We start from the raw sequence: 15,283 nt of genomic DNA on the forward strand, positions 1-15,283 counted from the left end.
ACCACACAGAGATACTCGGATCTTCTGCTTTGGATGGTTGGTTGGCTGAGGGGCCAGGCAGGTCCCTTGTGATTATAGCTGTACATGTGAGGTACCGGTGTGTCTCAGCTGGGACTGTGGGGTTTGCTCTTCAAGGAGAGGTCTGTCCTTTAGACTATTAGGTAATTAGTCTGTCTAACTGTTTATACTGGTAAACTGTCAGTGACTTCAACCAAGCAAGAACTGTGTCACCTTGCCATGTGCAAAGTGTAGTCCAGCCTGTCAGGAGCTCAACATTTAAAGATAGAAAAACAACCCAACCACCCGCAGTTCTAATTTTACATGTAAAGAAGTGAGGCAGGCGGTTAAGAAGCCGTATTGCGAAGAAGCCAGTGACACAGCCAGGAACTGAATGCAAATGTCCTGAATTGTAGGGCCACACTTTAAGCTTAAGCCTCTTGCTTTTCTTTCTTTCTTTCTTTCTTTTTTTAATTTTCTAATAACTATTTCCTAACTTTAGTCTCTGGATATGAAAGATACAATTTTCTTTGTAAGCCTGAGACTCATTTTTCAGATGAGCTATGCTTAACAGTCTGTACTAGGAACAGTGAGCTGTTGCCATTCACTTTTGCAGGTAATTTCATTAAAGCAAATTTGGAGGATTACAAAGCTTCCTTGTCACTTGCAGCACAAGCCACAATATTAAAGTGTTTGCGTCTCTACCCTTCTCTACCTCCCCTCTCTGGCAGGTATCCATTAGCATTCATTGCTGCCAAAATTGCCTTGGGGATCACCCTGCCAGAAATCAAGAATGTGGTGACAGGAAAAACCTCTGCTTGCTTTGAGCCCAGCCTGGATTACATTGTTACCAAGATACCGCGCTGGGATCTGGACCGGTTTCAGGGTACCTCTAACCAGATAGGAAGCTCCATGAAAAGTGTGGGAGAGGTGAGTATGAGACCTCTCTGCTTCCTTTACCTTGCATCACTGGAGAAAGTAATTTCTTTTTCTTGGACGCCCACAAGATACCTAATTTCTTAGGTCTAAATAAGCCACACTGCTTGGGAAAACTGACTTTTGAAGATACTTATTCAGCTCAACTGAGTTTTGCCCAGCACTATATTCAACTGGAATGAATTAGGAGTCTGTGATCTTGGACATCTCAGTATGGATTCATAAATAGTCAGGTGTTTTTGTTACGTATTTTTTTAAGGAATAGAGAGTCCACTTCAAATTGCCTGAGGTTGACTTCATTCTTAACATGCACTAAAGGACTCCCAGATTTATTTTTTGTTTGGAGTTATATAGCTGTAGTTAAATAGAGTAGCTTTTAGAGTTGTAGTTTGTTAAGATTTTCAGTCTCTGTTAAAACCATGTGCCTAATTTCAGCATACTTCTGAAACACAACATGTAATCTTGCTCTACAGTTTGACTTACTGCTCTTAGAATGTGATTGTCTCCTATATCTGAAACATGACAGTGTGACTTTTAAACTCTTTTTTTTTAAGGTGTCTGAGACAGTAACAGCATTTTCAGACCAAATTTTAAGAGGAGCAAAATGGGTAAATTACCCATCTAGTTAGTTAATTACATATTATCAACCAACACAAAATAATTAATTGTGTAGTCTGTTGGCTGCTTATTTTTTTTCCTAATGCTTTTCAAGTAGCTATTCAATTAAATTATTTTGACACATGAGACCTTTCTAACATCAATTCTACCTTGTGCAGACAACAAGCCCTCATCACTGCTGGAAGAATTAATTAGAACTTGGCTTTGCTGTGGCAATTTTTACTTTTAATGGTGATAAGGTTTTTCAGTGACTTGATGCTTCTGCAGATTTTTATTTATTTGTCTATTTTCCTATTAACCCTCTCTTCTTCAAGGTTTTTACATTGTTCTGCAGAGCTGGGGTTCTCAAATACAGTCGCCTTGTGCGCTATCACCTGTAAACGCTTCCTGGCCATATGCATTTGCAGGAGGCATTACTGAGTCCCTCCAGGGGCTGCATATCACAAAAGCAGAACCACCTGAAACTGCTGTTTCTTGGGATGGGACAGCAGTGTGGGACTCTGTGTCCCACTCCTTAGCTTGGAAGAAGCTGCTTCCAGTTTCTAGTTGTGCAAACAGCAACAGCTGGGTAGAGGGAGATACAGGAAGAGTCAGTGCTTCAACCATCCTGCTCTGTGATTGCCATGGGGTGAACTGCAATGGTGGCGGCGAAGCCGGAGCGTTGCAGTTTACTCCTGGTGAAGGCAGTCAGCAACAGGTTAATCTCTAGGACCTGTGACTCAGACAGGGTGTGTTTGAAGCAAAGAGCTTCTTGCAGCTGTATCTATTTTAGTATGGCACAGTAGTCTCCCTAGGCCCAGACCTGAAATCAGATTGCAGCACCTACTGCATTTTTATTAATTGAATGGTCTGGCCTGGCCTGTTTTTCCTGAGCTCTGTTGTGCTGGGCAGTGGAGCTGTGAGAAAAGAGAGAACAATGTTATTTTTTTTCTCTGACACTTTTCAACATTGAGATATTTATGCTGTTAGGGTTATGTTGCCCAGGGAAATGAAAATGTAGGAATTTGAAAAAGGGCTCTGTTACCTCAAAGATTTCTACACAGAAGGGCTTGTTTTCTTATTAGCTGTGGTATCGAGTTTGAAGAAGGGAAGCGCTAGCGTTGCTTTACTAGAAAGGAATAATCTTTAAGACAGTCCTCATAGGGAAGTGTGTCCATTAAATATAATTTAAAGGGAAAGGAACAGATTTATTCATCTGAACCTTAAAATTCCCACTGTGGGTTTCTATCTCTAACAGGCTGTTAAACAGAAATGTCTTTCTGTGTTACTACACACATGCTGCTGCACAATGCTTTCCTCTACTAAAGTGCTTCAAAGCATTTTACAGAAGAGAACAGCAAGTTCCTTTATTTTATGGATAGGGAGACCGAAGTACAGAGTCACTTGTCTGAAATTCCCCACTGCTAATTATGGCCAGAGCCGGACCTCGAACTGGGACTCTCACGGCTCAGTCAGCTGCGTCTGTCGTTAAGGCAGCATGGCTGGCTCAGGGAGGGGGTCTGCAGGCTGTAATCTTTCTCTGTGTCAGTTTAGACTATCGTTATAGTTGAAATTTGCCACCGTCTATTATTCAGAGGCGAGCGGGGCAGCAGCCACCATACCTACCGTGCAGGTGCTCTGCGTTGCAGGTCATGGCGATTGGACGCACTTTTGAAGAGAGCTTCCAGAAGGCCTTGCGGATGTGCCACCCCTCTGTGGATGGCTTCACTTCGCGTCTGCCCATGAACAAAGCCTGGCCAGCCAACTTCGATCTCCAGAGGGAAGTCTCAGAGCCGTCCAGCACTCGGATATATGCCATGGCCAAGGTAATAAAAGATACAAGGCCCTGAACTTACACCTCTTGAATATAGTTACACACTTAGATCAACCAAGGTGGCAGAGCTAGAGTGTTCTTTACCCCCTTGCTTCTCTCACTCATGCACACTGGGATTGTGTTGTATAGCATGATCCTTGCTGTTGAGGTACAGATGTTTTCTATCGCTCATAATTTCCTCTGTGGCATGCAGTGGCTGGGTGGTTATGTGTCTTTTACTTCTCTTGTTACCACCTATGTTTTCCCGGCATCATCCACGCTTGTTGCATTCAGCAACAGGTGCGGTCCATGCCTGTGTCTTGGCATGTCAGTCTTTAGCTGAATGCTAGTGGAAATCTGGATCTATTTTCTTTTGCTTGCTCCTATAATGTAATTGTTTGCTAAATATTTGCTGTTGTTTGGCCCTTATTTACCTTAGCATAAGTCACAGTCAAATTTGGCTGTTTTTTGCAGATTTTTATTAGTCTTTGTGAAAGGAAGAGGGGGAAAAAATGATCATTTTGAGAAGTGAAACAAAGGAGGATAAAGAATGGTAAGCTGCAATCTGAGAACATTTTCTTTTTGCAATTGCTGCATTGCCATGGCTTGAAACTGAAAAAAAGAAAAAAAAAAAAAAAAAAAAAAAAGAAAAGAAAAAAGGAACCACTATTTAAATTTAGCATCCCTGTTCTCTGGATCCCCTGCTGTCTGAAATAGGCTCTCCTTCCCTTAGCATTCTTTAAGCCATCTCCTGTCACCTTAGGCAAATCACTTCATCTTTCAAGGCCTCCAGGTAAGGGTGGGTTTTATTGTGAGGGGAGCTGGGGTGTGAAATTATTTCTTCTCTCTGTTCCATGGTTACTGCCTGTGTGTGTATATCATGGTAAATGTGGAGTTAGGTACTTTACAGAGTAGATGGAATTTCACACCTTGGCTTTCCTGCGGCTAATTTGTCCACATGCCCATACCCTCTATAAGAGGAGGGGACAATTGTCTTTTATAGCCCATCTGTGTCTTGTTCTTTAAGACTGCAAACCTTCCTGGCAGGGAACTCCCACTTACTATGTTTTGTGCCTCTGAATTTGCATGGTGGAGTCTTTTAAGCCATCTATGCTCATGTGGATACAGCTTACTTTGTCTTCCATGTAAGTGTGGGGAGCTGAGGTTGTGCTGTATTTGTAAAAAGGTTTTCACATCTCTGTCCCTCTTATAAATGACCTGGATGAAAAACAGAAAATGCTCTATGAACATGTGACTTCTCCAGCTGTTAACTCTCAATTGTCAAGCAGGGGGATATGTGTGTTCATAAGTATAGAGCAAGCTTCAGCAGCTGTGCTCAGTTATTACAGCTTTCTCCTGTATCTGAGAGGAGAAATCTTGCTCAACTCCTCTTAGGGGCTCAGAGGGCTTCTCTAAAGGTTAGTCTTAGCCCCATGTTAGCAGAGGAGGTCTGAGGAGGTGAAGGTGAGTTTTGGCCCCATTTAACACTCTGAGTGTTCACAGCTGTTGGCATTTTCACTGGAAGTTGTTTGAAAAAAGGAAGATCAAGCTCTTAATCCCTCCCTAAAAAGAGCTGCCTTTGTCTGATACTGCGCACTAATTCATCCCCATTAATAACTGAGGCAAGCCCTGCTGTTCTGGCTTTGGCAATATTGGGAAGAGGTATCTTAGGCAGCTGGGACAGCCTGCCTGGAAATCCCTATCCAGCTTGCTGACATTTAAAAACCAGCAGCTAGTCCCTGTTAGCCCTGGGCTTTTGTTTAAAACAAGATGAAGCTTCATTGCACATCTTATTCCCCACTACCACCCCAGCCCCCATTACCCAGCTTTCAAGGCGTTGTACTTTTTTCGCTCTCCTTTTTCTGCTGGATGATGAAAACAGTAACGCTTCAGCTGAAAAGAGAGTTTGACTCCCTTTCAGAGCTATTGCTGTTGTAATGGGACTCCCTGTTGTGTGTGAAAGGAGGCAGTAGGAGAGGGGCTGAAATAAATATGACTAGTTCCTTGATGAAGAGTGACCCAGGTGCTACCAAGAGATATGTTTGCCTAATGAACAGGGCTGTTCTGGTTATATTACATCTTTTCTGGGTCCTTTGAGGGATTGTGTATAGCTGATGTCGGTAGATTTATGCTGTGGACTTGATCGACTCTGTTTCACACCAGGGCCTTGATTTCCTCGTTGTCCACGTAGACATGTTAGTTTGCTCTTGAGCTCCCATCTGCAATCAGCTAGATACTTCCTTTGGTAAGGAACAGGCACAGGAAAGAACAAGAGTGCTGGCCCTAGAACCAACACTGCTCATCCTGGAGACCAGGCCTGTGCCCGACACATGGTGTGGAGGCAGTCCTGCAAACCCTTGGCCTCGCAGCCTGAGGCCACAGTGTCTAACGGAGGGATGGTTGCATGCAGGTGAGCAGGGCTCTGAAGTCGTTCTGTCCTGCTAAAAGGCTTTATCTTTTTGTGTGCCCCCCGCCCCCAAACCCGTTCCGGTTCCCTTCTTCCTTGCTACTGCTGCTGCTTTTTTTTTTTTTTTTTTTTTTTTTTTTTTGCTATAGACTTTCATGTAGATTTGAATGTGGTAAAGCATTCTCAGAGTGATCTCCTGATCAAATCCTACAGAGATTTTCTGCCTGGAAAAGTGATTTACACTTATAGGCATGGTAGTTTGGGAGCAGCAGCTATCTGCAAATGCATTCTCTTCTTCTAGTCTCCAGATTTCTGCCACAAGGGATGAAGTTGATTTAGATTCTCTTCCCCACCTCCAGTGAAGGGAGGGGTGGGCATTTGTCTTCTCCGATTTCCATGAAATTCCCTAGGACTTTCAAAGTGTCCTAAGTAGACTACGTGTATGTGGCCATGCTACCTCTGTGTGTGTGTGTGTGTGTGTGTGCGCGCGCGCGCGTGCGCACGTGTTTGAGAGAGACTGATGGTTGGAGATCCTAAAGATGTGCAAGTTTGTACATCTCTTTTGAGTATAGATGGGTAGAAGAGAGAGCTGTTCATGTCTCCACTAACATTGCATGTGACCTCACCTTCTGAGCACTGAAGAACTGAGATGGGAGAGCCCTCTTATGAATTATACTGATATTGTATCCAGTGGTAAGAAAAGCTTCAATTGAAATTCTCAGTGCATACACACATCTATAGAAAACCTCAGCCTTTTTAGTGCCACTACTCATGGGATTGCTGTGGCAGTCCCGAACTTCATGTTGCCAGTGTCTGGAAGAGTTGTAGGCCTGTGGGGTCCGTGCTGAAGGTGCAGTAAATGACTGGTTCCCTCTAAATGAACAAAATGTGCATTAGAGACTTTCACTGCTGTTTCCTCTGTTTGTGAAGAGGCCGTATGTTTGGTCAGCAGCTTACTTCCTCTCCAGGCCAGAGACTCATTGTGAGAAGAAGGCCTCGGCAGCAGCAGCCTGGAAATCCTTTGGAAAAAGTAGAAATTGCTTTGAGGTGCGCTCAGTGTTTGCAATACCGGATGAGAGAGCTGCTGTACATCCCTGATGTGGCTGGTGCCTTCTGGGGGCACAGCACTGAAGTGACCTGTGTATGTGTCTCAGCTGGTATAAACTCTCCATATCACAGGGCTGGAGCACACGGTGACAATGCAACATTGCGTCCGCAGACTGATAACTCGGAGGAATAATGCCAGTGTGCAGCGGGCTAAGCTCATTCCTGGATTAACGCTGGCTTTCAGCAGTGGCATTACGCTGGCTTCGTTCCAGGGAGGTTGCCCTGCAAGAAAACAATTAAGTGCAGTAACAAATTAATGAGGTTGATTACTTCAGCTCAGCAAAGATACCGTGCTGGTATTATCATTACGGTTGATTGTGGTTGTTTTATCAGGAGAGTTGTAACAATACAACCACTGGTGAGAAGTATTTTAATTTCAGTGTGGTGATAAAAGATACAACTGCATCATGTTGGGGCACTTGCAGAGATTTTTTTAATGCTGTTGTGTTCTGTACAACATTGTATTTTGATGAATAGCTCTATGGAGTTGCTTTTTACTCCGTGACAGCAAATAGTTCTGATTAAAAAAAAAAAAAAAAAAAAAAAAAAAAAAAAAAAGAAAAGAAACCAAAACAAAACAAAAAAACAGCCTCAATAAGATAATACAGGGGAATTTGAATGGTGTTGATATTAACTTGAGATACAGGAAGAGAAGCCAGATTTATGCTGTAACTGCAAAGTGTTGCCTGGGATTGGGCTCTCCTTTCAGAGATATTTTAAGGCCACATATTTTGATTCAGCCTTGTTTTAAAGGGTAAATCAAGATTTTTGCTCCAAAGTAAAGAGTTTCTTTGCTCCAAAGCAGAGTAGAGAACCTGGACCCTCTTGTTTAACCTTTGTAACTAGGAGGTTGACATTAAGACTGAGATTTAGGGAACCTTAGCAATAATGGATGCGGATGGAGGAGTCAGCATAGCAGGCTGAATATGCCTGTCAGTATGTAGTTACGGGAGATATTTACCTACTAGTAGGCCTTGCTGCCATCAGGCTGATGGCTCTGTGAAATGCAAATTCTGTCTCACTCAAGCAGCTTTTTTTTAAAGAAGCATGTGTGGGAATGAGCTGGGACCTGGCTGGTCTCTCCATACCTTCTGCTGGAGGTACACAGTTTTGGTCTCTGTGGGAGACATGATAGACTGGGGTAGTTGAATCTTGTGTTTGTCCGGTATGACCTAGGCTAGTTCTTACGTCTTTGTATTATACAGTCAGGGCTATCTATTTGCAACTAGCTTTGTATTTTTGAAACATGTATTAAAGCATCTGGTTGGTGTTTTCCTCCTTTTGGCAGGCCTTGCATAACGAAGTCCCTGTGGATGACATTCACAAACTCACAGCCATTGACAAGTGGTTCCTCTATAAGATGCGCAGTATTGTGAACATGGAGAAGATCTTGAAGGAAGTGAGTAGGTAAGGAAAAAAAAACCCACAAACAACAGAAACCAAATCCCAAACTTTCTCTTTGAACACAGTGGTCCTCTGGGAATCTTTCTGCTGGGAAACACTGTGGTGGGCACTGAGCACAGGTACAGTAAGTGCTGAAGAGCTTACCTCAGTGCTGAGTGTACACATGTTGTCTTCAACCCTGGTCCATTCCCAGAGGAAGTGTCTGAGAACACTCTTCTTGGGAAAAGCACTTCTTTGGCTGTTTAAGCATCTTGGCTGCTCAGAGAGATTATGGAAATGCTAGTTTATTTTGCAAAATTCTTGCTCTATCTTTGAGGCTAGGACTGGGAACATGAATGCCCTGTGACTAGTAACAGCAGACTGCATGCGTATACCTAGGACAGAGGAAGCCTTCAAACACAGGACTTGTCCTGACTTATTACACCTGAGGGTCAAATATAGTGCATTTTTTGGCCTGGCTGATTGATTTTTAAGCTTTTCTGCCTTGCTGTGGTAATGCACCATGTGTTGCTTTTGTACTTCACTTTCAAACACCTATAATTCCAGACATATTTAAATATAAATCTTCTGCTTTCTTTAAGAAAAATGACCATATAAAACTAAGCAGAAAAGATAGCAGTAAATTAAAGTGCTTGGCTGTATTTCAGTTCCAGCCTCTTGCTGACTTGAGCTTTCCCTTCATGGTTTACGAGGTCGGGAGAACCTCCTTGCTGAGTTATTCGCTGCTTGTTGGCTTACTTTGCTGCTTTGGATATCCACTGTGTTAACTGTGTTTTACCACATGATGGCACTGGAAATGCACAGTAGCTAGGGCATCACGAAGGTGCTAGTTAGTTCCTCTGCTGTGATTTCTGTTTCTTTGACCAGCTGCACGGTTTTAATTGAGCAGTTCTTGGTCTCCCTTGCCCCCTGGAACAAGCTGGATTGAGAGCTAAACAAAAATAAATGTGGGGGGAGATGTTAAAGAGGAGGAGTAGCTTGGTTATTTACAGAAATCTGTTCAGCTGCACAAATTTTTGCCCTCTTGGATGCCTTAAATACATATATATGTAGCTCCTGAGGATGAAAAAAAATACCCAGAATCAATTTGATTTCCTCATTGTTGGATGGCACATTCTGGAATGATACACTGGGGACCTCATAGCGTGGTCATATCCTCAACTGGTATAAATCTAGCTTCAATCCACTGAGGCTAATTGTGCTGAACTGTCCTGTATCACTGAGGTTGCTATCCCCTTCTCCACTACAGGTGGCAAGCAGTAATACTATTAGCAATGTGACTAGTAACTAGTACTATCTCACATTATTTTTCATCCTTATGATGAGTAAGTAACAGACTGTATAGCCTGCCTGCTGCAGGAAACCCCTTCGCAGTGTCCAGCCTTGCGTTTGTATCATGCAAGGGATGCAGTACACGGATGCAAGTGGATTCATGCAGCTCAACTAAGATTGCTGGTGGTGTGATTTACCTGGCCGCATTCACTGCTCAGTGCAGATTTGCACTCTGGTATCCTTACTCACACCTTCCCAAGGGGAGACTATTTTAGCTCACAGCCTGGGAAGGTGGGAGTGTAACCTGCCCTGGAAGGAGGGGAAGGCCTGTCCGGATGCATTATGTTGCAGGCGTGTTGGCATGAAGACAAAGGGCCGCAGGAAGGCACTTCTGACCTGAACTAAGAGACTAGTCCAGTGAGCCACATCAGGAAACACATCTCCACAGTGCCCAAGGGAAAGCTAATTGAGTGATGCAAATGAGACTTGGCACATGTGTGCTCTTCCTGCAGCCAGCTGTTCCTAGTCCCCAGCATGCCCGGCATGAGTTTTACCTGTGCTGCGGGATTATTTCCAATTGAAAAGAATGGGCTGTGACATAGTCATTGCATTAAATCTTTGTTGTTGAAATATAGTTACTGTAACCAAAAGCATTTGCCTGGTTTCCATGCACTGTGGTTGGCTACAAGCTCACTTTCAAATAGGTCAAATTCATCCCTTTCTTTCCATCTCCTGATGGAATTTGGGGGCCTTTGCAGCAAGGCTTGGGATGCAGTTGGAGTTGCAGCTCTGCTGAGAGTTCTTGATTTAGGTTCTGTTGATCTGTTGCAGAACCTTGTAGCAAAGTGATGGTCTCTTCCATGAAGAAGTTCAGAGACAGAGCAAATGGCTACAACAGGCAGACGGAGAGGGAGGGATCAGAGGCACAGGGAGACCCCAGACCTACCTGGAGAGACTTAGTTGAGCACGACACCTCACAAATTTACACAGAGGAGCTGTTTCCATGTGTGAAAGGTTGCATGGGATAAAGTTATGGGATGAAATCTTTATAACCTATAAATATTTGTCCCTTCCTGTTGGTGTGTGGGCAAAACCAACCAGCTACAGAAACAGTAGAGTGGGAGACCTTCTTCCTCTAGGTTTGGCATCATGTATCTTGTGATAGAAAACTGAGGGGGAGGGCCCTGGAGTAACCTCACACTTCATCGCCCTGACAGCTTGTGAAGGAGAAAGGAGTTCAAGCAGACCATGTCCAGCTGGCTGAGACAGGAGGGAGATGTGGCCTGAAGTACGGGGTTATGTAGCCGATCCATAGGATCCAATAGCATTTTAATCCCCAAGCCCACAACTAAAGCCTAAATTTGGAAGTAGCAGCTGGGGCATCAAGACACTCTCAAGACACTTGGGTGTCTGTGGTGCAAGGTAAAGCCTCTTCTGTGTTCCCTGAGAACTGTGGCTGTGTGCAGAAAGTGTATGGCAGATAACACCATTTGTAGATGCAAAGGTAGGCAGCTGTGGTGAAATAGCCTCTTATGCACAAATGACAAAAAGACAGAAGCCCTATTGAAAGTCAATAGGACTTGTGCTCCTAAGCCACTTGGGTGCCTTTGCAGCAATTGAACGTGGAAATAATTGTATTTGGTATTACTTGGGAGCTAGTAGGGATGGAAGAGAAGGAAGAGTGATTGGGCCAAGTTCTCTGTTGGGTAAATCTGAGTAAGTTCATTTCGGAGAAGACTGGGCCATCTTGCAATTTGCAGAATAGTGAGTATGTTGCCAAAGAGAAGCATTTCAGCTTTGGTAGAAGCTGTAAAGATGAATGAAAGTGAGATACATAAGGGCTTTGAGCAGAGAATGTACCCCTGAAACTCCTCATCGCTGGTGGTTTGCATAAAAGAGGTAGGCGCAGTCCTGAATTCAATCTTGTGGCTTCTAAGGAGAAACAGTTTGACAGTGGGAAAAGCACGGTGGGGTGGAGGGTGCAGACCCACTTTAGCCCAGCATTTGTAGCTAAGTGCTCTGCTCAGCAGCCTGTGGATGAAGTTGTTCATTTGTGAATTCCTTTTCTAAGCTATCGTCCTTGGATCTGTGAAAGGTGTGCTTTGAAAGCAGCTTGCTGGAAGCATGCCTTGGTTTCAAAACATTACTGTAGCGGAGTATCCACAAAAGTACAGGTGCTGGAATTAAAGCCTGGCTCCAGCGGGTGACCTGGGAAACAAAGCAGGGAGGAAAGATCAGGCAGGCCATCAATAAACTATGTTTCTCCAAAGTGGATGTTGCATACCCACTCTCTTCAAAAGCGGGTTTTCTGCTGACTTGTATACTTCAGGGGCAGGGCAGAAAGCATAGGTCAGATCTTGCGTGGATATAAAGCAGAGTAGCTCCAGCAATGCTAAATAAGGTTGCGCTGATTTATACTGTTTGAGGAGCCGGCGCTGACGTATTTGTTGTACTCGCTTCTAACAATTTGGGAAGATTACATGTGTCTTCTGAATGAACTGGAGAGCAAGGAAGACTTGGAAACCAGTTAGGGATTCAGCACGTGAGAGGAGAATATAATATAAGCAGTTGTATACCAGAGCTGTTGTTTGTGCTTTGTTTGGATCTAACTTAAGATACATTGTCTTAAAGAGGCATTGGTGGTAATTTCAAAGCTATGTTTTCCTTCAAAGTGTCTGTATATTTGTAGAACTTCACTGCATTTTTTTCCCCTTGATACACATGATATACAGGTATGCCCTTAAAAGCCATGGGGGCATCTCTGCTTCCAGAATTCCACACACTGGATATCCATATCGTGGTATTTCTGCAGAGACTTCAAATGGTCCTTTGTCAGTGTAGAAAATAGCATCCATGACCTGTTTCTTGGCTATGTTTTTGCTTGAGCTGCTGCTGTTTCAGCACATCACTTAATTCTAGGCATGAGTCGTTTAGATTTTAGGAAGCAGTGTGAGGTTCAAGTTACTTAAGATTTCTATGATGAAATTTATTGGCCTATGGACCTGACAGTTGAAGATGCAGAGCACTAGAATGATAGTTGTTCAGTGAGCAAGATGTCTTGGTTTAGAGCTCCTGCTTCCCTAAGTGCTCCTTAGACAGCTTTTTGTCAGTCATCTCATGAGCTTCTCAGGAGGGGAAATTTGATAACAATCTGCCTCCTTGAGAAGAGATGCAGGGAGAAAATTTATACACTGATCTCATTATTTTAATTGTAGCATGTTCAAAATCTTGTGAAACGTCAGGAGCAATTAAGGAAGCCAGTAGGAGCCTTGAAGTAGAGAGGGGTTGGTGAGGAAGAGAGGCAGAATTGCCTTTGCACATAATCCAGCCTAAAAGAAAGCAGGCTTGTGAAATGCTCCATGACTCCCCTGAGAAGGGGAGAGCTCTCAGGGTTCGTTAGGATTTTTGGCTTTTTTGGCTCCAGCACTGCTTGCTTCTGTACATTTTACTGGCAACGGTCAAACTTTAATGTGGGTTTAAAGCCACCCCCTCCATATTCAGGAAGAGCCGAGCCCAGAGTCCCTGCTGGTGGACTGAGCTGAGCTGGTGATGGCTCACCTTCCCAAGTCCCACGGATATTTCCAGGCTGCATGAGCGATTGCTGGGATACCCCTGAGATGTCCTGCAGAAGTGGGCCCGTGAGCTTACAGGGGGAATGTTATCCAGTATAACAGATGTGTCCTGAATGCTTCCAGCTCGGGCTTTTTGGCCCAATTCACCAAATATTTCTGATCCATGTGATTAAGGCCTGTTAGGATGTGCCTAAGTAATATGCAGGGTGGACATAAACTTGACAGCACATCTAACATGAAGCAGGGCCTGATTTGGGAACCAAGCAGAAGAGTGCTGCTTTGCATATAGAGCTGGGCCTTTCTGCTGGCATGTTTGATTAGTATTGCGCCTGAACTGGTGGCTCAGATGAAAGTTGGTTGGGTGGAAGAGAGGACTGTACTGAAGCGAGCAGGCTCTCCTGATAATTGTAGTGCTGCCAGTGTTCTTCCAGTCATTTAACAGATTTCTCCAGGTCCTCTGTGCCAGGTGAAAATTTTCTCATTAAGGGGAATTTATTCCATTTTCTTCTATCGTATATTATTGGAGAGGAAACATGAGTGGATGGAGTTTCAAAGATGACAAAGTAGAATTTTTAAACAAAAAGCAACAACAAATTGACACTGGAAGGCTCAAAGAAGGCACAAGCAAGGTTTGGGAGAGGTTTGTGTTGTTTATCAACTGCAGCATGTGCAGGAAACGTAGCTTTCTGGGGAAGTGAACAGCCATTAAATGATTATGGCAGTGGGGAAAAATCTGATTGTCTGGTTTTGAAGCTCTAAAACTTTTGTCTTACAAAAAGTGGTGTCTTACAAAGTGGTGGTTGGGAAACGGTGCTTCAGAGGAGTCTGGAATCATGGCCGCTTCATCCTGCTTTGTTTCTGAATTGATCACAAACCCGTTAGTTCTGTGGAAGATTTTTTGCTTGGATTTATGAAGAGTAAGTGATGCCCCAGGGAAAGTGGGAAGGCAGTGATGTAGGACTGGGTCATGTGTTTGGGAATAGCCCCAAAGGATTTTTTCTTCTTCTCTTTTTAGTGCTTGATTAGTGGAGAAGTCTTAGAAGGGTCATTTGCACTCAAACGTTCAAATTTGGAGATCAGCATGATTCTGCTTTTGCTGGCTTTAGTGTCTACAGCAAATCTAAAGGGCCAACTTTGCACAAAAGTCGTGGGACCAGAATCAGTTAATGCTGAATCTTAAAAATCATCACCTTTTAACCTCAATGTGTCTTGGTTTCACTCTCTTTTATATGTATTTCACCCTACCAACACTCTGCATGTTTCTTTATATTCTTAAGATGGAAATTGGGATATATATGCTAAAAATTAGTGTTATTAGTAAAATTAGCCAGTTATAAAGACATCTGTCCAATGCACCCAGGGAAGGAGCTGAGTTCCACAGTGGTCCTGAGAGCATGGATTTGCAGTGCTCTAATCCGGTTCCTCTGAAGGCAACGGGAGCAGTTGCACTGGTTTACACTGCATGTGCTTTCTCTGGCTGTCACTGCAAATCCCTGAGTGCTGCCTCCGGGGCTGCTGTACTTCTCATCTTGTGGCAGATCCTGAACTTAGGTGCTTGGCAGGCAGCACTGGTGGGTGTTTGACTTGTGTTGATTTTCTATGATGATGTAAAATGACAAAACTCATCCTTAGGTCCACAGAACTGGGCTGTCAGTTCTAACCGCTCCTGCCCTGTGGTGCTCTGGGTGCCTTCCCTCCTTATTAAGTTGCCTGCCTGGCAGTGAGAAATAAGAAAACTCCACCTGTCTAAATGCTGCCTGAACAGAGGTTCCTCCACATCTTTCTTGGCATCCATGTTGAGAGCAACATCTCTCATCTTTCACTCTTGATGCGTTGGGAGTAGCAAAGGGAGAGCACACCATTTCCCCTTCAGGTACTCAGTTCTCGCACTCTGCTTACCTTGTGCAAAATTGCTTACCTTTCTGTGTGGATTAATAAGTGTCCTAACTTGACCTAAGCAGCTAGCCCAAGGCAAATGAATCACGTCATAAAATTATCACTGGTTCTTGTCTGCCCATCCTGCTGGGGGGGGGGGGGAGGTGCAGGCAGGCAGCTGGAAATGATGATGAGAGATGTTGTTAGAGCAGGGTACAAAGAATGGAGTTGAAACAAGACACAAATGAAGGCAATATTCTTTGTTGGTAATTAAATGACAGCTAGCTGTATGTGTTTCTGAAA

At 43.8% G+C, this 15,283-nt stretch overlaps 1 protein-coding gene across 1 annotated transcript in view; it reads left to right on the top strand.

The window, feature by feature from the left end:
• Positions 1 to 15,283, top strand: part of CPS1 (carbamoyl-phosphate synthase 1) — a 94,152-nt gene that overhangs the window by 41,106 nt on the left and 37,763 nt on the right. The window contains exons 19-21 of the mRNA XM_062578995.1: positions 729 to 927; positions 3,180 to 3,356; positions 8,146 to 8,264. Coding sequence (XP_062434979.1) covers positions 729 to 927; positions 3,180 to 3,356; positions 8,146 to 8,264 — 495 coding nt within the window. The remainder of the gene's footprint in view (positions 1 to 728; positions 928 to 3,179; positions 3,357 to 8,145; positions 8,265 to 15,283) is intronic.

Source organism: Rhea pennata, chromosome 6 (genome assembly GCF_028389875.1).
Source record: "Rhea pennata isolate bPtePen1 chromosome 6, bPtePen1.pri, whole genome shotgun sequence".
Taxonomy (NCBI): Eukaryota; Metazoa; Chordata; class Aves; order Rheiformes; family Rheidae; genus Rhea; species Rhea pennata.